Here is a 24,354-nt window from a genome sequence, read left to right on the forward strand (position 1 = left end):
TTTTGCTAAAATGATAGAGATGCTGTTGAGACTAAAAGAAACTTTAAACTTCAATGATCCCAGACCCTCAATCTCTCAGAAGTTTCTGCAGATGTTTCCTTTTTCTTTTGCATGATTCATTGCTATCTTTTGCTTGGGCATAACTACTATTGCCTTCCCCTGTTGAAAGGAGAGAGGGAAGGAGGTAAAGAAGAGGAAGACAGAGGGAGAGTTATTGGGAAGGGGGAGAGAGAGAGAAAGAGAGAGAGATGAAGAGAGGGAGGAGGAGAGACAGAGAGAGACAGAGGAGAGGAGAGGAGGAGAGAAGAGAAGAGAAGAGAAGAGAAGAGAAGAGAAGAGAAGAGAAGAGAAGAGAAGAGAAGAGTAGAGAAGAGAGATGAAGGAAGGGTGAGACACACATAGAGAGAAAGAGAGAGACAGAGAGAGAACTAAGTAAAACATTGACTGTGCCATTGGTTTTTACAGCATTATCATTTCCAGATATACTCTCCTCATACCTGGTGAACTTTCTCTTACTTTTTTTAAAGAGCCTAATAAAACCAGTCAAAACATCAACTGTGTGAAATGTACCAATTAACATGCATAGTCCCTCACCCTTCCAGTGAAAGGAAGGAGATACATTTCTTCATTATGGTTCAGTGGAAAATATGCTGGATTTGGCATCAGAGGACTTGGGTTTGAAAACCAGATCTGATATTTACTACCTGTGTAATCTTGGACTAGTCACCTAACCTCTTTAAGCACAATTCTTCATATTAAAAATGAAGGAATTAGACTAGGTGACCTAGAATGTCACTTCCAGCTTGAAACCCATGATCTTATGGCTTTTTTAAATATCTTTTGTTTTCAAATTGCCGAAATTTCCCAATGTGTTCTTTCCTTGCACAAACCCTTACCAAAGTGCAAAGAACAAAAATTCGGGGAGGAAACCAGTTCATCCAAACTAATCAACACTTTGCAGATTAACATTCCGGTCAATGTTCCACACCCATATCCCCCCACCCCTGCACAGAGCAAGGGGAAGATGCCTTCTTCTAGTTCTTCTTTGGGGCCAAGCTTGGTCACTGCCGTTTCACAGGCTCCAGTTTCTGTCATTTTATTATCATCCCTTTACATTGTCATGATTTTTGTATATAGTTTCCCTGGCCCTGCTCGCTTCACTTTGGATCAGCTCACACAAGTCTCTTCAGGCTACTCTGTACTCCTCATGCTCCTCAGTTCTTATAGAAGAGTAATATTCTATTATGTTCACAAACTACAGTTTGTTTAGCTATTCCCCAACTGATAGGTATCCATCCTGTTTCCAGTTCTTTGCTTCCCCCCAAACTGCAGATCTTTTCTGCCATTTATCCTGAAGCATGCAATGGGGTCAGGCAACACACATGGAGCCTCCCTACCCTTCTTGAGCAATGGGCTCAGAGCCCGTTCTGTGTGAGGGCCTTTGAGGTAACTGAGGGAAGGGCAGCTTCTCATGCCATCCATTATAAATGGCTGCTAAGCTCTTCTTGGTCCCCATGGAAATAAACTCCTTTCACTGCTGTCATTCTATGCCCCAAAGGAAAGATCTCAAGATCTCATGAAAGATCTTCTCAAGAAGGAAGTCTTTCAATCCTTTTAATGAGACATTGTTGAATTCAATGTTTGATTCATTTTAAAGATGAGGGAAATGAAGCAGGATGGTCAAAGAGCTCGCTGAACTCCCCCCCCACCCAAGGGGTCGCAGAATTACTGAATTTCCGAGGTATAAGAACCTCAGAGATCATCTCATCCAACTGATCCCTGACCAAGAATCCCTGCCATTAACATCCCAAGCCAGTGGGCAGCCAACCTCTGCACCAAGAGCCCAGTGAGAGAGGGAGCCCACCGCCTCCCCAGGCAGCCCACTCTGTGAAGCAACTCTCAATTCCCTGGCTTCTTTAAGACTCAGCTCAAATCCCACCTTCTGCCAGAGGCCTTTCCCAGTTTCTCCAGCTGCTAATGCCTTCTCTTCTCAGATTGCATTCCATCTACTTCTGTCCATATCTTGTAGGTCAATGCTTCTGCACCGAAGCCTCTAGAAACTGCCCTGTACCATGTGGCTGTAACCCCTGAACTCTTTGAACCAGGGGCAAAACGATGAGCTTCTCTCCATTGGAAGGAGAAGGAGGAGGAGGAGGAGGAAGAGGAGGAGGAAGAGGAAGAGGAGGAGGAGGAGGAGGAGGAGGAAGCACAGCTTCCTTTATAAGAATGTAAGCTTAGGGGCAGGAATGATTTTTTTTTTTTACTTTCCTTGTAACCCCCACACTTACAACAGTGCCTGGCATTCAACAGGTGTTTAATGAATGTTTGATAACTGGCTCTATTTATTAGGAAGCTTTCCTGACATGGAGCCTAAACTTAGCTCTCTGCAGCATCTACCCATCCATTTCTCCTGGTTCTGCTCACTAGGGCCAAGTATGATGCCCCTTCCCCAGCCAACCCCTCAGACACTCAAAGACAACCACCATGTCACATTGAGTCCTCTCTTCTCCAGGCTAAAAATGTTCCCTTCTTTCAGCCAATTCTTACATGGAATCAGTTGCAAAACTAGGATTCAAATAATTGAGTTTAATTCAACAAATGTTTTAAGCACCTAGTTTTAAGGGGGGAAAAATCTTATTTTAAACATCTGCTCAGTAGACAGCTTGAGCTTTTCTCTTTCTCTCTCATATGGAGAACAATTTCATTATAGCATCTGGCCTTCATAAAGTGCTTTTTCAGGTACAGAGTATTTCATGTAGAATCTCAAACATTTATTAATCTCCTACTGTGTGCAAGTCATTCAAACCAATTTCCTGATTTTTAATGGTGGGCATTTGGGTCTTTTAGACTCCACTCTCCTATTCCCAGCCATTGCAAGATTCTTTCAGGGGCAGAGCACAAAACAAAGAGCTGTCCTAGGAAAGATATGAGGTCAGAGCCAGCAGAGAATTGGTGTGATGTGATCCTGATCTGCTGCTCCACCCAGCAAGCATACTGCCACATTTTGGACCCCTGCATCAGACCCTACAATAAAGGTTTTCATTACAGATGATTGCGAAGCATGTAGGTTGGGAGCTGCCATGTATGTTGATGCTCATGGAAAAGGGCACAATATCAGATCACTTAAAGCAGGCTTTCCATCTTCTGGCAAGAGCATCATAGAAGGGAGTGGAACCCCCAAATCCTTCCCATTGCTCTCCAGCACACCCTGATTTGCCAGATGATTAGGTCACACTGCTGGGGTGATGACGGCCTCTGTGATGCATGCAGGGAGTTGAGTTTGCTTGAGAACCTGAACTTGCTATTTCCTGACTTCTGTTCTCAGATTTAGTGTTGCATGAGCTGGTATTTTCCATAGCAAGTTACAAATGCAAAAGTCCTAGGGTTCATATGTATTTTCCTAACATATGTTCCCACCCTATGTTTCTGATTAAAACCTCATCCAAAATAAAATAACAGAGGATCATGGTTGTTTTTTTTTTTAAATTTTCCTGAGAGAACTCTCTTCTTCAATAAAAGCTAGAAATAAGCCGTTACCAAAAATTACCCAGGCCTACAGGTGTCAGGCTCTCAGGGCCGTTCTGGGTTTCCTAGCAGGACAAAGAATACCATTCTCTTCCCCATCACCACCAGAACTGATCCTTCTATAAATGAAATTATTGGCCTAAGCTTCAAAGACGCTCCATGTTTAGACAACACCATTCAAAACTTTTTCTCCTTTTAGTCATAGAGGCAGTCAGTAAGTATTTTCAGTCAGCCCATTATGTGCATAGAGGCTGTTGAAGCTGTTGGGTGGTGGGGTCAGCAGGGCATGCAGAGGATGAAGATCACAACTCCCTGCTTAGGTCGAGGCAGCCCGACATATTTGTGGGGGGATGGAAATGATGGCAGTGAAAATCCAGAAGGGGCCTAAGAACTGGAATGAGCTTCATGGCTAGATGGAGGAGCCCCCAGAAGGACCTAGAAGTGGGCTCTTTGACCACCATGGGCACTGTCATACTAGTACCTAGATGCTACCAATACCCAACAAGGAAGTTTTCTTCTTCAGCACCTTCCTCCTCATCCCATTTCTTCTGCACCTACAGTCTCTCAGCTAATTGGAAGGAGGCCCATTGCTGGCCATTGAGATGATGTCCTCATGTAACATTTCACTCTGTAGGTGGATCTGGGATCTCCTCAACACTGGTCCTCCTTCCAATGGCACAATTGGCCATACTGCCACATCTTCTCATTCTTTGCGTTCTTGTCCATGCTTCCCCACAAATCCCCCAGCAAAGCACTGCACAGTGGACTAGAGGGCTTCTTCTCCTTGGTCTTGGTCTTGAACATGTTGTGAGCATCAGGGCAACTTTCTGAGTGCTCTCTCTATGTGACCACTTCTCCCCACTTTTTCTAATCATTCACATTCCACATCTTTCAAGCCATTTCATTTGCGCAAGTTGGTAAAATGCCTCAACCACCATGGGCCCTCCTTCTATATCTCTGTGGTCCTTTGGTTCATCTGCCATCTTGATTTGGTGCATTCCATGATGGGCAGCCATGTATCATCATTGGGAGAATGTGAGCTTTTAAAGGGTATTTTTGTGTCTGAGAGCAGCTTTATGACCACTAAGTCATACGATGACTAAGTAAGTCACTTAACCTTTCTAAGGCCCAGGAGCTCCCTCGGACTCACCTACAAAAATCATAACCATAGAAGGGTTCCCTTTCCCTTAGTGCCACTATCTAGTCAGTTATCATACCCCTTCTATTCTGAAATTCCATGATCTTATTGTAGTATACAGAAGTATATTAAATATTCCATACTTTAAAAGAAAGAAAAATGTACTTTACATGAGTTTGTGTAATTTTCAGAGTAATCAAAGTTAGACCTATTTCAAGATTCCACAGTTTCTTTGGTGTGAATACTCCCTCTACCCAGGCAACTTAGTGAAATCTATTGTCATTTACTAAGAGTTAGGTCTGGTGTCATCATGGGGGTAGCTCTATGCCCTCCCAAGAAAGAAATGGAGAGTACTGGGTGGCCAGGCAAGTTGTTTAAGCTGGAGACATTGTCTCTTTAAAAGTGGTCCTAAAATGAACGTGTCCTGCTATCAGGCGTCCAAATGTACTGTGGATTTATCCTCAAGACACCAACTGAAGACCAAGTTCACATCTGGCCGTCGAGGGAATCCTTCCTTGGGCAAAGCGAAAGGAGAAATCGACAGTCATCCCTAGGGGCTCATTGCGTGGGCATCCTGTACACAGTTTGTGAGAAAGAAGTTTGAGGGTGCAGGTTGTTACTACTACTACTACTACTACTACTACTACTACTACTACTACTACCACCACTACCGCTACTACTACTACTAGTACAATTGCTACTACCACCGCCGCCACCACCACCACCACTACTACCACCACCACCACTATCATTACTACTACTACTACCACCACCTACACTATTATGACCACTAGTACTCTTGCTATCATCACCACCACTACTACTATTATTAGCATTACTACAACTACTAGTAATGTTACTACTACTACAACTACTATTACTACTAATAATGTAAATAGCTGAACCTTATCAAATAATCTTCATAGTTGTTTCACATACATTATCTTTTTCGTGCCTCACAGTATTTCTTTGAGGTAGATAATTCTATTCCTCTCACAAGATGAGGAAATGGAGACCAGAGAGTTTGAGTGCTTTTCCCAGAATCACACAGCTCATCTCAGAGGCAAGATTTGAAACCAGATTGTCTCCTGACTCCAAACCTAATATTCTTTCATTTCCTGAATGCTGCCTGGCATAACTGATCCAGATAGCTTAGCTTAATTGGTTAAATTTAGGAGCTAATGGCCAACTTTCCTCCTGACTTTGCCTAAGTTCTTTGCCCAAGCTCAGAGCCCAAAGTTGAGCTTCTCATTTATTCAGCCTGATACCTCAGAGAATCTTGGCTCACTGATTCCAGTATAGAAAAGAAGGGGAGCAAATGTTCCAGCTCATATATCACTGGCATTGCAAAGATTCTTGTCTCACTCTCTTCTTGACCTTTGATGAGCCATTGGTTGATGCGTCCTATCTACTGTCTTTCAAACAAAGAAAAAATAAGCTGAATTTTGTGGCTATTTTTAATGTGCTGGTGGAGCCCACCAAGGGCAGCTCCTTTGTATTGAGAAGGGAAGCACAGATGGAACGGCAAACAACCTTCCTTTCCCATCTCCTCAGCCCTGTAGTCAATTCAGAAACAGCCCGTTTTGATATAATTGCATTGTTTTTGAGGCCAAAGCTAAGTGGCTGTTTGCATTTACAGCCTTTCTAGAAAGAAGTCCAGTAAAAGACCTGTCGCCACCCTCCTCCAGTCCCAATTTCAATTGGACACGTACGTGTCATAATTCTTCACAGGCTTCACCATGCATCCACAGAAACCGGGGTTCGCGGCTCCATGACTGTTTCTGATTGGCATGAGGACTGTGAAGGGAAGGTCGATGCTGCCTGTGCTTGGGTGGGGTCTCTGGCCCTGTCTGTGTCAGAGCTTGCACATCTAGAGCCATGAGCCTGAATGTATGTGTGTGTGTGTGTGTGTGCACATGCGTGTGCACATGCACACTCAGCTCAGTCTTCCAGAACTGAGTTCAGCCCCGAGTTACAGAGGGACCCGGCGGGGGATGACGGCTGCAGCCGCCCAGGGACAGGATGAGGTAGATAGCTGATTTCTGACCAAGATTCAGATCCAGGGCAGCTGGCCCACCCTTCCATTGGGAACAGTGAACAAGGAGCTTATAAAATACACAGCCCGAATGGAAGTGACCCCATTGACTGAAACCAGCTGCGTGTGCATGTGCATGTATGTGTGCGTGTGCGTGGATGTGTGAGTGTGAGTGTATGTGGCCTCAGACTGTCCCTCTTGATTTATCGCAAATAAATGGAGATGGTCAAAGGGGCTCTGGACAGTGACCAAGATCATTTATTCTTGCCTGAAGTTGCACCTCCATAATGACCAGGGTTTTTATAGCTGAAAAAAAAATGTTTATTTGCTCATTAATTTCCCGCCAGCCTCCCTCCTCCAAGTCCATTTCTTGGCATGGCAGAGAACGTTATTTAAAACAAGGCATTGTTTAGCTTCAAAGAGAAAAATCATTCTGAAAAATACAGCTTGGATTCGTTTGCTGGTGATTTATCATTCCTAGAAGTGTGGATTACACATATGTATATTTGCTGTCTCTTAATGATTTAGAGTGTAATCGCTCTCCTTGACCCTGGGACTTGGTGGAGCCAGGCAGTGGGCTAAGAGAGCCTTCCAGCAGTGCCCTACGCTGTTTGGGAAGGGACTGGAGGAGGATGGGGCCCGAGATTTAGAAGCAGAAAGTACCTCAGGCATCATCAAATCTGCTCTTCTCATTTTACAGATAGGGAAATTGAGGCTTAGAAAGGAGAAGGGATGTGCTTGGGGTCATCCGAGTAGTAAAGGGCAGAGCTGGGAATTATCCCATGTCACCTAACTCTAAGCTCAGAGGCTTTTCCACCACTTTGCGCTGCCTTCCTCCAAGAATATTAAAAATGGCCCTTGTGAAATTATCTAACAATTGGTCTATTTCAACTTCTTGTTCCATGTGTGCTGTAGGCTGAAGGCCAGAGGGCCAGGAGAAGAGCCAGGAGTCCTGGGTGGACAGAACTGGTCACCTGTTAGCCCAGACAGTAGGTGTGTCTGTCTTGCACCACCCAGAGGTCGAAGCCTGCTCTTGGCCGAGTAGGCCTTGCTGTTTCCTACAGGGATTAGGTGGAATCACAGGGATGAAGCTATTTCAGCATGGCTGAGGAATGTAGAGAGCAAGCTGGGAAGTTATTATGATGATATATCGTCCCGAGCCAGGCAAAGAGTTGACGGGAGGCAGTCAAATAAATTTCACTCAAGAGGGCAAGCTAATTATTGGAGAAATGACAATCTGGGACATCCGTCGGGGTTCATTGGTTTCTAATTAGAAGTAGAAAGGGTTGTAACATATTGCAGTGGGAATATCTTGGTCCAACCCTAAATATCTTTCATGATTCTGACGTGTCTCTCTTCAGGAAGAAGTTTTTCCCCAAGTTATCAACAAGCATTTATTAAGTGCCTACTGTGTGCCAAGCATTGTGCTAGCCACTGAGGATACAAGTCCAAAGAATGTAGGGGCAGCTAGGTGGCTTGGTGGATAGACCACTGGGCCTAATGTCAGGAAGACCTGAATTCAGGCATTTACTAGCTATGTGACCAAGAAGAAGATTTAAAAAAAACAAAACCAAAACCCTACTGTCTATTCTCCTCGTTTATTTCTATTCTACTTTCCTTGCTTTTTTCCCAAAACAAGAGCCTCCCTGCTTCTAACCTCTCACCTCTCCAATTTATAATGATGCCAAAATAATTTTCCTAAAGTACAAATCTGACCATAATACTCCCTTGGTCAAGAATCTGGCTCCCTATTGCCTTTTGGTTAATTGCCTGGCTCTGACCTACCTGCCCAGGCTTTTTTATATCCCCCCATCCCTTCAGGTACTCTACATTCCAGGTCACTCGCCACTCCCTGAAGCTGGCAAGGCATCACTACATTGATACAAGTCATTCCCCATGCCTCCAATGGTGATGAATAGACCTATCAAGCCACATATATGATGGGAAGTGAGTCCAGCTCTCCTCTGAGAAGCTGTGATCAAAGACCTGAGCTGAAGCAGCTCCGGAGGGTGGACCCACACCAATTCAATTCCATGCAATGTACACATTAAGCACCTACTGTGTTCCAAGCACTCTGCTTGGCATTGGGCATACAAAGACAAGGAGGGAAGGAAGGGGAATAAGCAAAGTGCGTTTCCTTCCATGAGCTTATATTTCACTTTAATACTTCAGCAGAAGCATAAAGATGTTGTGGTTTTTAAAAATTTGGTTAGTTAAGAGTTCTGATTAGACGGGGTCTATTTAACTGAAGTTTCATTCTAAGTACTATTCCAATGCCTCTTGGTAGCATGGAGTAGCATGGAGGTTACCCTGGATTCCCAAAGGTTCCACCACTGAGGCATAAGCTTTGACAGATGCTGGCAGAAAACGCTTTCGGTGTAGTCCCCAGAACAGTCAGAGCATGCCCTCTGACCTCCAACCTAGTTAGATCCAGAGCAGCGCATCTCTAGTAGAGCGGCCAATGTGGGAGGGATTTCTCAACCATGGCACTGGCTAGAAAACTCTGTGACAGCAAACCCACCTTTAATGGAGCTTTTCTTTCTCCATAATTAGCATTTACCATAATCTGTGATAAAATTTGAATGCAAATCCACAAAGAGAACTCAATGTCCTTTAGGAATAATATTAGGCAATACACAGAATTTTAAGGTTGGCAAAGTCCTCCGTGTGTCTCATATCAACTGAGCATCTCATTTCATCCTCACAACAACCCTGAGAGTTAGGTTTATTACCCCCATTTTACAGATGGGGACAACTTCTCCAGGGTTACATAGCTAGCAAGTTATCTGGAGCAAGACTTGAACTCAGGTATTCCTGACTTCAAGTTCAGGACTCTATTCCTAACCTCCTCACCGCCACCCTACCCCCTTGCCTCAGTGAAGACTTTGTGTACCTAGGGTGAGCCTCCAGCGAGAATACTTCTTAACGCATGACCTGTTTCCAAAAGAGAACCTATTTGATGATGGAAGACCCAGGACATTGTCCTGGTCTATGAGGATAATGGGTTATTACAAAAAGAACCATTTTGAGGAGTCTGGCCTGGGCCAATCATTGTGTAGTTCTTTATGACAGACTCTATTTTTTTAATCAAGAGCCATTCAGGGTTTCAGGCATGCTTGGGAGCTTTCTGGGGCTCAACATTATTAATGCTTCCCACCCATCCTAAACAAGACATACCACTGTCCTCATGTTTCTACTTTCTTCCTGTTCATTCCCTCCCAAAGTCAAGGACATCTTTTGTGTGATGCAGGATGGTATTATCATGAGGGACTCATCCCCTGAACCAACCTGATACCCACTGAAGGGAGGTGAAGCTTCTTGCAAGCTATGAATATATCATCATCATCATTGTAATGATACTAGCAATAATAATTGTTAGCACTTATGTGGTATTGAAAGGTTTGCAAAGTGCTTTACAAATGTTATCTCATTTTATCTTTATGACAGCTCTGGGAGGCATATTATTATCCACATTTCATAGATAAGGGAACTGAAACAGACAGAGGTTAAGTGACTTGCCCAGGGTCACGCAGCTAGAAAGTGTCTGAGGTCAGATTTGAATCCGTGTCTTCCTGATTCCAGGCCCAGCCCTCTATCCACTGCACCACCCAGCAGCCTCACTTAGGTTACTTAGGCTCCCTGGTACTCAGTTTCCTCAACTGTAAAATAAAGCAGTTGGACTATCTGGCTTCTAAATTCCCTTCTAGATCTAAATTTATAAGCTATAATACCTGTGCTGTTGGTTTGTGCCCTTAGTCAAACTATCAATTAATACCACCTCCCATTCCAAATTTGTTTTGTTTTGATTTATTTTTTTTAATTTGTGCCATAATTAATCAATTTATTAATCATTGTGCCAGGTGCACTGGAGATACATGTGCAAAGAATGAAACAATCCCTACTTGCAATGAGCTTACATTCTAACGAGGGACACAAGTACATGTGTGTGCGTGTATGTGTGTGTATGTATGTATGTACGTATGTATCCCAACTCTGATGCATATTATCAATGTGACCTTGGGCAAGTCAATTACCATTCCTGGGTCTTGGTTTTCTCATCTGTCAAATGGGGATGGAATGGGGAATAGATTGCATCTGAGACTCTCTCTCTCTCCCTCTCTCTCTCTCTCTCTCTCTCTCTCTCTCTCTCTCTCTCTTTCTCACCCCCCCGCACCCCTTTACCTCCCCTCCCTCCCTCCCCTTATTGAAGAGATTACTGGTTGAGTTCCAGATGACTGCAATAAAGCAAATATCTAAATAAAGCAAGACATATGAATTTTTTGGTTTCCCAGTGCATATAAAAGTTACATTCACATTATACTGTAGTCTATTAAGTGGGCAATAGTATTATATCTAAAAAAATAATGTACACACCTTAATTTAAAATAATTTATTGCTAAAAAATGTTAACCATGATCTGAGCCTTCAGTGAGTCATAATCTTTTTTGCTGGAGGAGGGTCTTGCCTCGATGTTGATGGCTGCTGACTGATCATAGTGGTTTTGCTGAAGGTTGAGGTGGCTGTGGCAATTTCTTAAAATAAGACAACAATTAAGTTTGCTTCATCAATTGACTCTATCTTTCACTGGAACATTTAAGGGATTATTAACTGGCCTAATTTCCATATTGTGTCTCAGGGAATACAGAAGCAGAAGAGAGGGAGAGAGACACAGGAACCTCTGTTTGATGGAACAGTCAGTGTTCACACAGTGTTAAGTGATTAAGTTTGCCATGTTGTGTGGGTGCTGTTCATGGCACCCTAAAACAGTCACAGTAGCAACATCAAAGATCCCTGATCCTAGATTGCCATAACAGATCTAATAATAAAGAAAAAGTTTGAAATATTGTGAGAATGATCAAAATATGTCATAGAGACACAAGGTGAGCACACGCTGTCAGAAAAATGGCGCCGATTGACTTGCTTGACACAAGATCACCACAAACCTTCAATCTGTAAAAAATGTGATATCTGCAAAGTGCAATAAAACGAAGTATGCCTTATATATGTGTGTGTATGTGTATATAAACGTGTATACACATATATGCATCTACAGCATGTATATAAAGTTAAGTACAAACACATACAAAGTCATTAAATACGCAGTAGTTTGGAGGAGGAAGCTAGAAGTTGGGGGGTGCAGATGGGGTGGTAGTGGAAGGCTTCCTGTAAAAGGTGATGCTTGAGCTGCATCCTAAAGGGAGAGAAGGACTCTGAGGCAGAGGAAAGGTGGGTCTGCATTCTGGACATTGAGGATGGCCAGTGCAAAGACACTAGGAAGGGAAATGGGCATAAGAAAGGATCAGAGAGAAGGCCAGTTTGTCTGGATCACAGAGTGTGGAAAGGTGAGCAATGTTCATCAAGACTGGAAAGGTAGGCTGGGAACAGGTCGTAAAGACCCTTGAAACGTAAATGTTGGAATTGAAGTCAGAAAGGTTTGAATCCCACCTCTAACACCAGTTTGTGTGGTCACAAACATCATTTCAGTTCTTTGGGCATTAGGTTCCTCATCTCTAAAACGGGCATGATAATAATCTGTGGTACCATCTTCAAAGAGCTGTTATGAGGCTCAAATGAGATAATGAATGTAAAGCACTTTGCAAGTCCTAAAGTGCTATAAAAACACCAGCTATCCTTATTCTTCTTGGTTATTGCCAGTGTGAGTCATTTGGATTCCCCATCATCCACACTGTTGTGTGGATTTTGCATTGATTTAACTGTATACATGTTGTCTCTACCTTGTCCCTCCCCCATTAGAAAGTAAGCTTATTGAGGGCAGGGACTATTTCATTTTTGTTTTTGTATCTACCCTCAACACCTAGCACAGTGCCTGACGTCCTGAAGGTGTTTACTAAACGCTTGTTGAATTGAATAGAACTGAAATCACAAAGAGTCCTCTGCCCACATTTCCATTACTGGACTCAGTTTCCTCCTGTCTGCTTGCTTTTTTCTAGAGGCTGAAGGCAGCTCTGACTCACCACCCCGCGGCCATGTCCAATGGAAACATGAACAGCATGGGACACATGATGGAAATGATGGGCTCTCGCCAGGACCAGACGCCGCACCATCACCTGCACTCGCACCCACATCAGCACCAGACGCTGCCGCCCCATCACCCATACCCGCACCAACACCAGCACCAGCACCCTGCCCACCACCCTCATCCACAAGCCCATCACCAGCAGAACCACCCGCATCATCACTCCCACCTCCATGCACACCCGGCACACCACCAGACCTCGCCACACCCTCCCCTGCACACGGGCGGCCAAGCACAGGTAGGTCGAGGGAGTGGTCCAGAGGGCTCACTGTTTTCATTAACAAAGAAACTGTTAAAGCCACCATCAGTAGCTCCCACCTCCAGCCCATCCTGGCCTCCAGTCCACTGGCAAGCTTTCTCGTAGGATGTAGTACATCTGTCCCCTCATTGCATTGACCCTGGCCATTAGTAAGCAATGACTGATTTTAGATTCAGACCCCAGGGCTGGGGGCCAACACAGCCACAGAAATCAAGGCTGGCCTCCAATATGTAACAAATTTTAAATACAGAAATAGGACCAGTGAGAAAGAGCATGGCAGGTGAACACCAAGGCAGGATAAGGCTGTGGAAGGAGCATTAGACTTTAGTCAGAGGTCCTGGGTTTGAATTCCAGTGACCTGCATGACTTCTGTTCACTTTTCAGCCTCAGTTTCCTTACGTATAAAAGAGGCAGATTTGCCTTGTTGACTTTGCCTGCCTTCCTCCATTTTAAAGCTTTGGTCCTATGACCTTGGTTTGAATCCCAGCTCTGTGACATCTTGCTTGTATGACCTTGCGCAAGTAACAAACTCTGTGAACATTTATAAAATGAAGGGGCTGGAATAAATGGTCCAACTCTCTAAGTTCCCTTCCAAACTCTGGTGAGTCTATGACTCGGAACCAGAATCTTGGGGAATCTGAATTCTGGTTTTACTAGATGCCAACCAACAACTACCTTAGTGCTATGGGGGATTATATAGGTCACTTGTAAAATTGAAATGAATTATAATATTAACCTACCTCTCTGAGCAATCTTTGGAGTAACCAATGAAAACCTACACCTCTAAAAACAGTAGGGGAATAGGCTTAGGAGCCAAATAGGCTCTGGGCCAACAGAGAACTCACTTAGATGTTTCTGCCATTTGGGTTTAACATGGGAGAAGGACGAGAAAGATATCCCAGGACTATAGAAGACCAATTCAAATGAGGGGCTTTCCCTAGATAATGGTGAGAGTCCTGGTTATGGCATCAGAAGACCTGAGCTCAAATTCCACATCAGTTACCATCGCTGGGTCTCAGTTTTCTCATCTGTAAAATGGGGGTAGGGTAGGGTGGGTACTAGATTACATCTGAGGTCCCTTCTAGTTCTACATCTATGATCATAGACATGCTAGGTCTAAATCCTGTGTTCCTATAAGGTCCAAAGCCCAGTTGTAGGATGAGATGGGAAGGAAGTGAAAGTTTACTTGCCCCTAAAGAGATAATGGGAAAATAAGGCAGACATGAGGTCATCATGGAAGGAGAGAGGAAGCTCTGCATGGTGAGCCATTCTGAATTGTACTCTAATTCAAATTCTGCAAGTGTTGATCAGGTGTCTCCTGTGTTCCAGGCACTGAGTTAGGGTCTGGGATATAGTTGGAGACAGTTATCTGGTACAGTAAACAGAACATTGGGCCTAAAGGCAGGAATACCTGAGTTCAAATCTGGCCTCAGACACTTCCTATCTATATGACCCAGGGCAAGTCACTTAACTCTGTTTGCCTCAGTTTCCTCATCTGTAAAATGATCTGGAGAAGGAAATGGGGTCATGAAGAGTTTGATACAACTGAAAAATGACTGAACGACAAATTGCTCTGCCTAACACAGAGTAAGCTTGTCAAGTTGTCAGGGATGGGTCCATTGATTGATTGAAGGAAGCTGTCAAGGAGCTGACATTTTCCTGAGTAATGGTGTAGCGTGGTTTGACAATATCTTAGGAAGCATCTCCATGAGCAAAATACTGGGTTATTTGTCCACACCATCCTTTTAAGGGCCCTTTACAAAAATGTGGGGCATGGGGCCAGCTTCATCCAGTGTGGGAGGGGAAGCCACGTTCTAGATCAAAGATGGCACCAGATTTCCAGCCCTGTGAAGACTTGAGACAAAGAGAGTAATAAGATAATAGCTAAAAAGGCAAGTCGGTGTACTTACTTATCTCCTTTCTAAATAAAAGAAGAATGTTAGCTCTTAGTCTTCAGTGGAGTTACTCCACAGACAAGTTCAGCAGTACTTCTCATCTTAAAAGACACTCATTAGCTCATTAGCCATTAGTCAGTTGCCCTCCATTTCAGTCTCAAGACAATAAGTGGCCAATTGTAAATGCAATTAGTTAATTGCCAATGTAATTAGTTGGATGAAACATCTTTTCCTACTTACACAGTCCCAGAAAGAGTTGAGGTGTCAGGATTCTGTGAAGATCTGACCAAGAGAACCATTTGGACCATGTCCCCAGATACCACTGGGACACTTCAGATCATCTCATGTCAAATGATTTTATTGACTTCTGAATCCAAACAGACAGAGGCTGGGGTTTCCCAGGAGTCAAGGGCCTGGATTGGGTAAAGCCATAAGGTCCCCGAGTATGACAGAGGGAAGAGAGAACTGGATTTGGGGGGAGAAGACCTGGGTTCAAATCCCTATTTCTTCAGCTTCTTCTGTGTGTGATGCTGGGACCTCAGATAACCTCTCTGAGCCTCGGTTTCTACATATGTGACCTAAGGGGGTTGGTCTCAATGAACTTTAAGTCTATGACCCCATGAACTGGACTTGGCAATGAGATCCCCAATTCTGATGGTTCCTTATCAAAGTCAGGCAATGGTTTTTCCAAGTCTTCCCATAGCCTTCACTTTCACTCAAAAGAAAACTTGTCCTTCCATATTTAACATAAGATTGTAGTTACTTGTCCTGAGCTCCCTCTCTCCTCTCCTCCATAACTTAGAGTCTCTTTGGCATATCTTTACCTATCCTCCCCTCCCTTCCTTCCCTCCAGTCAACTTCTTAGCTAAGTAATCTCCGATCCCATTTCTTCTTTTCTCTCTCAGTTCGTTGTGTCATTCATAATTGATTCAATAGCTCTCTCTTCTCCTCCCACTCTACCTGTGAATGTGTTAAGATTTCTCATCCTAAAACAATAAAACCCCTTCCCTTCCCCTCTGACATCCCCCCAAAGCTATCGTTCTATATCTAGTCTCCTTCACTTTTCAGTTTTCAGAAAGAATAGATTACATTCCAAGACTACTCTTCATCGCATCCCCCCCATCCCTTCAACTTCTCACAATTTGATTTCTGTTCTGACCTCGCAGATGAAACTGTTTTCTCCAGATCACCAACAGCCTTCTGAGTGCCTTATCAAGGTGGTTTTTGTCTCTTTCCTCGTCTTTGTTTTAGCATTTGGATTTGATACCATTAACCACCCCTCCATTTGGATAATGAGCTCTTCCAAGGCTTCCATGATTCAGTATAAGTGTTGTTTCTTGGTTTCTGATAGTTCATCTCTCTTCCTCTGACTTTGAAGTATGAGTGTCCCTCAACGTGGTGTCCTGGGCTTTCTTCTCTTCTCTCTCTGGTCTGTCTGTTTTCTGATCTCCTTAACTCTCATAACTTCAATTATCACCTCTAGACAGATGCCACCCAATATGATGCAAGTGTCTTGAGAGTAAGGACTGTTTGATTTGTAGCCCCACTGCCGAGAAAAGAGCCCAGCACATAGTAGGTCTTTACTAAATACTTGCTGATTAATTGAAATCTATGTATCTACCTCAGTCTCTCCCCCTGAACCACAGATACATTGTTCCAACTGTCTACAAGATGTCTCTTCTCTAGCAACTCAGGTTCAACATGTCCAAAATTAACTTTGTTATCTCCCCCATAAACATCCCTTTCCTCCCAACTTCCCTTTTTCTATTGATGGCACCACCATCCTCTCTGCCCCCAAGCTCAAAACCTCAATATCAAAATCTCATCTTTCTTCCTTTTCCTTCAACCTTTCTCCATCCTTACCTCATTAAACCCCATAAACATTTAACACACATAGTGATGCCTATATATCAAGCGTCGTGCTGAGCACTGCAATGTCATTCTGATCCAAGCTGCACAATATCTCTGTCAGTCATACCATCGTCGCTGCTCACATGACCAGGTTCCTAGTTCAGGTCCTTTCGAGCTCTTGCCTATAAGATTTTTGTATCTGTGTCCTAACCTTCAGTCTTCCCCTTCTCCATCCTTCATACAACTACTCAGATAATATGCTTGGGAGGCTGAGGAGCAAGTGGGTGGTGAGAAAAATGGAGGCACCCAGGGTAGACTCCTCTTTATAGAATTTTAATAAGGAAAGCAAGGCGAGATATCGAATGATAGCATGAGAGTGTGGTCGGATTGGTGGTAGGGATTTTCTTTTAAGGTTCAGGCGGCTTCAACGACTTGTAGGCAGAAGGAAAGAAGCCAGCAGAGAAGGAGATGGGGAAGCTATTAAAGATAAAATAACGGGGCAAGGTCTGAGTGTGGAGCAAGAGGTCAAGGTCATGAGTGGGATTAATGGCCTTACAACCTCAAACTGAAATGTAATATTCCTTTCAATTATTTAAGTATTTAAAATGTATTTTAAAAGGGGGTCCATAGGCTTGGGATCCATGCACCTATATAAAAAGTTAGAAATACCTGCCTGAGAATGACCTGGTACTCTTAACCTACAAAATAAGCACTCAGTGTTGGTTGAGATAAATAAAAATTTTTCTAAGGATTAATTTGATGATTCTGATTAAAAAAGGTTTGGAAAGGATCAAAATCTTAAACGATTCAGTTGCAGGGAGATGGGACTGATGGGACCACAAAAACCTCTCTTGGGTTTGTATTTGTAATCTTTCCTCGCTAGAGGAGAAGGGTCGTAGAATTCAGTCTGGCAGGGACTTCCCAGACTCTCCAGTCTGCATTTAACAGATCACAAAACTAAAGTCCAGAGAGTAGCGATTTGCCTGGGGTCACACAGGTAGTGAGGGGGCAAAGCCGGCCTTACGAGCCAACCCTCTGACATCCATGCCTGTTTCTGTAACACTTGTACTGGCCATCTGCAAAGCTCAGCTTGTCAGGTTAAGTCTTCCAGGGCACCACGGGAGACTTTACGAAGGCTGGAGCAATAACATCTCTCTACTGGTCCCACCATAGGTCTGACATTCTAACCTAACTAGTCTTCAGATTAAAGCATTGAGGGGTGGGAGAGGGGGTAAGGGGGAGGGGGAGGAAGGGGAACTGGCCACCTAGGGAGATGAAGTCCTAGTGGAAGGTCCTGGAAGGGAGGCCCTGAAAGGCAGATGGAGGGGATCTGAAAATCCACCGTGCCAGCCTCACCATTTTGCTAAGCCTGGTCCCCCAAATGTGAATATGACCTCATGATTTATTTCACACAGGAAAAGGATTTGGATAAAAGCAAAAATAACCAGGCAGTTCAGCATGTTCTCTGCAGAGATGTTTTGCCTTGGAGTGGGTGGTTTGGCTCCAGTGCTGGGCCTCTGAAGTGACAACCACTCAGTCTTTCCCAATAACAGGGCTGGTTACCTCGATGGTCCCTAGAGGCACCAAGGCTTTAGACGGTTCATCTGTTTTCTCACTGGCATGCATTAGGAGGCTAGTGGGTGTAATGAAGTCACCAATAAGTGGCTTTGAGAAACTCTTGTGTTATATAAAAGTCAGCTCATATACACACACAAACACAACTCAGAGACTAATGGCAGGGAAATCCACAGAAAGCCTGATAGAGTTTGGGGTCAAACTGCATTAGCACCCCTCAGTCATCCCTGAAGATGTCAACCTGTAGTAGGACAACTCGAGTCACGCTGATGAGACCCATCAGTCAGCCAGTTGGTCAGCAAACATATACTAAGTGCTGATTCTGTGCCAGGGAACATTGGGGAGGCTGTTGGGTTCCGTTTCTTAGACTTTTAGCCCAATACTCACACAAAGATCTTGAGTGAAACAGCTTCATGGAGATTACAGCTGTAAATCTGAGTGACTGAGAAATGCACTCGTTTTTTTCCTGTGAATGAAAAAAAGAGAAGGAGCAAAGCGCACCCAGGGCTGGGAGGGGGTGCATCAGGTGTCCAAGAGCACACCACGAACAGATCTGAGGGTCTCACAAGGCGTCGTGTGTCTGTGTGGGGAACGAGGGCAAAGGCAGTGATGTAGGAGGTAGCTGGACTTTGACATGTCCCTGAGCCTTGAGGAGACCTGGTTAAGTACAGTGAAAATAGGTCTGGGAGACACCAGAGACCCAATTACACCATGGAGGCATGGCACATTTGACCCACAGGGACATCAAACATCTTTGACGCTAGTGGGATCCTTATTCTAAGGCACCAGAAGTGTAGCAATGCTCCCTGACACTTTATCATTGTCATTGTCAAGGCATTTTATGTATATTACTTCATTTCATTCAAGTTTCATAACAAATCCATGAGGCAGATGCTTTATTAGCCCATTTTACAGGTGACAAAATTGAGGATCAGAGATGGTAAGGTACTTTCCCTGAGCCACACAGCTAGAGACGGGATCTGAACCCAGGTCTCTCCCAACTCTGAAGCCCCTCCTTTCTTTTTTCTCCCCCCTAATGCTTCTCATTTGTTCACACATTGTTCTCAGAGACAGTGAATTCTAATCCTCCTGCAGGAAGGATTTCCAGTCACTATAGAGTGAAGCTGAACAGAGAGAATTTATGTAAAGCATTTTGCCAACATTTAGACAGAGCTTAAGGTGCTTTGCAAACCCTGAAACAATATCTGGATATCAGTGATCCTATAGGGATAAGGGGCTCCAACGCCAGATGGGTACCCGTGTCCTCCTGGGTACTGTCTACCCCCTTGTGCTCACATCTGTGAGGCAGTGAAGTCTGTACCTGATTCATCCAGGGTTCTGTTACTCTGGCATCAGTTCTCCAACGTGTGTCTCAGGGTCAGGAATCGAAGCAGCAGACTGACGGTTCCTAGGAGAACTTTTCCCAGGTGGCTGACATCTGCCATCAACGTTCAGACCACAAACCTGACCTCTTTCTCTTTTCTTTGCCACATTGTTTGTTTGTTTTTAAATTCAGCTTAAATGAAATATTTTTAATCTCTCCTGCTGGGGGAAGGGGTCAGGGCGGAACTTTCTCTGAGTGCCTCAGAAAGTTAGAAGGCATCAGAAGGGCATTCCCTAGCCCCTCTACGATGATCATAGCCTCCTAGATTGAGAGCTGGAAAGAACGTCAGAGGCCATCTGGTCCAACCCCTCATTACACGGGAAGAAACTGGGCCCAGGGAGGTGTAGCTATTTCCCCAAAGTCACACACATAAGGAAGCATCAGAGGCAAGATTCGAACCAAGGTCCTTCGACTCCAGAGCCAATATTTTCCCCCTAAAGTTGGAGCTGGCAAAGTCGTCAAATTGCTACCGCTCTCCCATCTTTCCTCCTCTCCCCTTCCTGCAAAAAAAGGTTACCCGGTCTTTCCCCATATGTGTACCTGTTGTCTTCCTCACTCCAATACCAACGCCTCAGGAGCAAGGCATGTTTCCTAGTTGTTATTTGTCTGGCACAGAGCCTGGCATACAGTGGGCACTTAATTAATGCTGATTGAGTGAGTGCTTAGCAGTAATTCTGTCAGATATTTGGTAAAGATAGGAGAACAGACTCAGGTGATATGTTTAAAAAAGTGATGCCAATTCAATCCAACACCACAAACCCTTGTTCAATGCCCACTCTGTGCCAGAAACTCTCAGAAGCTCTGAATGCAAAGACCAAAATGAGAACAGTGTCTGCCTTCAAGCAGCCTGCATTTTATTGGGGGCGAATAAGGTGTGAATAGGTGAATGTGAAACGTATGTAAAGTAACTACAGAGTAACTGGGGGAGGGGAGCAGGAACATGTATGAATACGAAATTTATATAACGTGAATATAAAGTAACTGGGGGAGGGGAGCAGGAACATGTATGAATACGAAATCTATATAACGTAAATATAAAGTAACTGGGGGAGGGGAGCAGGAACATGTATGAATACGAAATTTATATAACGTAAATATAAAGTAACTGGGGGAGGGGAGCAGGAACATGTATGAATACGAACTGGGGGAGGGGAGCAGGAACGGTTAGGGGAATCGGGTAGCATTTGATCTGAGCCTTGAATGGGGCTAGAGATCCCAATGTCGCCATGCGTATTTTCATTTGTTTTCTCAAGCACCTTAAAGAGTTCATTTGATCCACTGAGGCATCAGTCCCCAGGTCCCTTGCATCTCCACCCTGACTTGGGCTTGTTTGCTCATCCTTCTCCCTTCCCCTCTCCAACCCTGGGCAGGTTTCACCAGCGACGCAGCAGATGCAGCCCACCCAGACGATACAGCCGCCCCAGCCAACTGGGGGGCGTCGGCGAAGGGTGGTGGATGAGGACCCAGACGAGAGGCGGAGGAAGTTTCTGGAAAGGAACCGAGCGGCTGCCACCCGCTGTAGACAGAAGAGGAAGGTCTGGGTGATGTCATTGGAAAAAAAAGCGGAAGAACTCACCCAGACAAACATGCAGCTTCAGGTGCGGGCCCCTGGCTCTCCTGCCACCACACAAAGGCCCTGTGTACACTGGGCACTGGGGAACCCACAGGCACTGGTTGACCTAAGCACAAATATGGCGCATTAGGATGCCAGCAAAAACATAGGTGCCACCTATGAGGCCTTTAATCCATAGCTGCTCCCCTCGACTCCTTGCCAGGGAGTCATTGAAGTGGGATCTGGCAAAACCAGAGGGCGCGTGCCATTTTGCCCTCTTGCCAGATGTACTGGTAGATGTTTTATTCAGATAGGAGAGCAGATCTGGATGATGCTTTAAAATAGATGCCAATTGAATTCAATAAATATTAAGTGCCTACTATTTGTAAACTATACTGTGCTAGACACTGGGAAGAGAAAGACAAGGAATGAGAACAGTCCTTGCCTTCGGGAAGCTTACGCTCTACAAGGAAGAAACAGCAAGTAGGTAGGTAGATAGATACGTAGATACATACATACACACATATGCATACACGTATAGTGTATATATGTATATCTCATTCACACACTATATATACATATATGGTTTATACATATGTATAAACCATAGGCAAAGTAAATACAAATTAATTTGAGGAGGGAGAAATAGTATGACTTGTGGGAAGTGGGGACATCAAAAGACTAGAATGTGACCTCAATCTGACAGAAAGAAACCACATGCTTTCAGCTTAATTTACCAGCAAAAGAACTATCAGAATTCAGTCACCTGGTGCCTCTTTAGGGTTTTCTTTTTTCCTCATTTTGCTTACAGTGAATAGTCACAGTTTTTCTTTGGTGAAAATGGGGATTTCTAAAGGAGACAAACTGATAAGACCTTATACTTGGCCTCATCCCCCACACAAGTTGGAGATAGAAGGAAATGAAAACCAAGAGAGAGGAGGTGATTTGCCCAAGGTCTCAAAGGGAAAAAATGTTGGAGACAGGAATTCTTTTCATCTGCTTGGCACCTCCCCTGGAAGGCAGAAGTAGGAGGAAATAGGAAGTTGAAGAGGGGTAGGCGCCATGTAAAAAGGAGCTTCCCCATGAGGGGAGCTGGGCAGGAGGTAGGGACTTTCCCTTTCATGTGAGGTCTTCAGGTGAAATCAATATGACCATTGACTGGGAATTCCAGAATGCTTAGACTCGACTACCTTGGAGGTATCTTTCACAAGATCATCGAATCTGTGAACCTCAGAGTTGGGAGGGATCTCAGAGGCCCTTGAGGCCAACCCATACAATTTGGAGGTTCTATGCTTCTGTGAACTCAGGGCTTCTGTCTTCTGATAGCCCTCCCCAACTCAAGTCAAATCTCAATCTGTCTTCATATTTTTTTTCTTTCTTGATTTTTTACATGTGCCTTGCATGGGAACCACTTTACAAAAATAAAAAGAAAGAAGGTCCCCAGAAGAGAGATGAGATAGGTGGAAAAGATGGGGAAAAGAGCATGAGGGCACCCCACATCACTCCAGTAGGTTTCATGATGTACGTGGACCTAGATCAAGGCAATTAGACTAGCCTAAATAGACCGGTTTTCATGTGAAATACATCTACAAGGAGAGAAGAAGTCACATTATCTCTCTAGATCTCAGATTCTTCATCTATCAAATGAAAAACTGAGTGAGTTTCCAGTAAAATTAGCCCTCATAGATTTTTCTAGGGCATGAATATCATGTGACACAATGTGGTACAGTAGATAGAAGGCTGACCTTGAAGTTAGGAAGAGCTGGGTTCAAATTCCAACTCTGACATCCATCAGTGTGACCCCAGACTGATTCCTTTAGTGCTGAAAGCAACCTCCAATACTCTGTTACCATTTGCATTGAGAGAAGGGCATTGTATATCAGGAGATGCCCAAAAGGACCAAATTACAGATCACTCCCCAAAGGGTTGCATGGCCCAGAGTGTCAGAACTGACATCCAAAGACCTGGCTTCAAATCCTGATTATGCCGGGTAACTGGGTAAGTTACTTTATCTCTGCAGGCATCAGCCTGGTCATATATAAAATGAAGGGATTTTCTTAAATGCCCCTTCTAGCTCTAAATATTATGATCTTACGTTGAAGAGAGTAGCCAAACTGCATTGATGAAAGAGATTTCCACACCTGGAATTCCTCAGAGCAAAATGCCATGAACTTACCCCACCCCCAAAGCATCAAACTGGCAGGATAGGGAAGGAGAGATGTGAAAAGAGGGAAAGGGAGAAAGGAGCTGTTGATTTAGAAATATGCTTGTTACTTGACACTGGTGTATTAGCATTCATTTTAGCCAGCACGTACAGCTATTATGCCCTTCCTTTGACCCAGTCCACTAATTTAAAAATTTTTAGAGCCAAGCCAGTGAAGGAAAGGAGATGCTAGGACTCCAGTCTCCCCAAGGTGGAAAAATCTTAAAGTTCATACAAATATCCCTAGTTGTTAAATAAGACATTTACACACACACACACACACACACACACACACACACGTAAATACTAAGTTCTTCATCTTCCCCCCAGTGAGTCTAATGCGAGTAGGAATCATACCCAGCCAATGTATTTAGTATTTAGCCTTGAGATATATTGTTCTGGATGGTAGAGAAGCCGTCTGTCCTGATACCTCTGTGTGACCCTTTCCCTCTCACTGGACCTTTGTAAGAAGCAAAGGTGTCTCTCTGGAGACCAGCCCTGAGAGCCAAATGTTAAATAAACTGAAGGGGAAGGTGCTGAGCAAACAAACTCCAGCCAGCCTGGGGAGCCAAGGTCTAGATGGCCTCCTGCCACTGGTGAGTTGTTTTCCAACCAAGAACCTACTGGTCAGGTCGGGGCATTCACCATCTGCATTTGGAACAACCATCCTTAGTAAATAAGGTGGTGTCCCAGGCGCTACTCTCCACAACCCCCTAGAGCAGGTCCCTAGGGAGCTGTAAGCCCCAGATCCCTGGATTTTGTGCACAGGTGTGTGCAGAGTGTTAGGGTTGGTGGAGCTCTCCAAGGTGATGGGTTTCACCTGTTTCCTCTCAACGCACATTGTATAAGTGAGGAGATCTAGATTTCTAGAGGGGCTTCTCTAGAGTCACACGACTAATA

At 44.2% G+C, this 24,354-nt stretch overlaps 1 protein-coding gene across 2 annotated transcripts in view; it reads left to right on the forward strand.

Annotated features, from left to right (window-relative positions):
- CREB5 (cAMP responsive element binding protein 5) overlaps positions 1-24,354 on the forward strand; it is a 419,901-nt gene that overhangs the window by 384,368 nt on the left and 11,179 nt on the right. For both annotated transcript variants that reach the window (XM_036760413.1, XM_036760412.1), the window contains 2 exons: positions 12,650-12,973; positions 21,070-21,297. In XM_036760413.1, the coding sequence (XP_036616308.1) occupies positions 12,650-12,973; positions 21,070-21,297 (552 nt within the window). The remainder of the gene's footprint in view (positions 1-12,649; positions 12,974-21,069; positions 21,298-24,354) is intronic.

This window comes from Trichosurus vulpecula, chromosome 5 (genome assembly GCF_011100635.1).
Source record: "Trichosurus vulpecula isolate mTriVul1 chromosome 5, mTriVul1.pri, whole genome shotgun sequence".
NCBI classification, from domain to species: Eukaryota; Metazoa; Chordata; class Mammalia; order Diprotodontia; family Phalangeridae; genus Trichosurus; species Trichosurus vulpecula.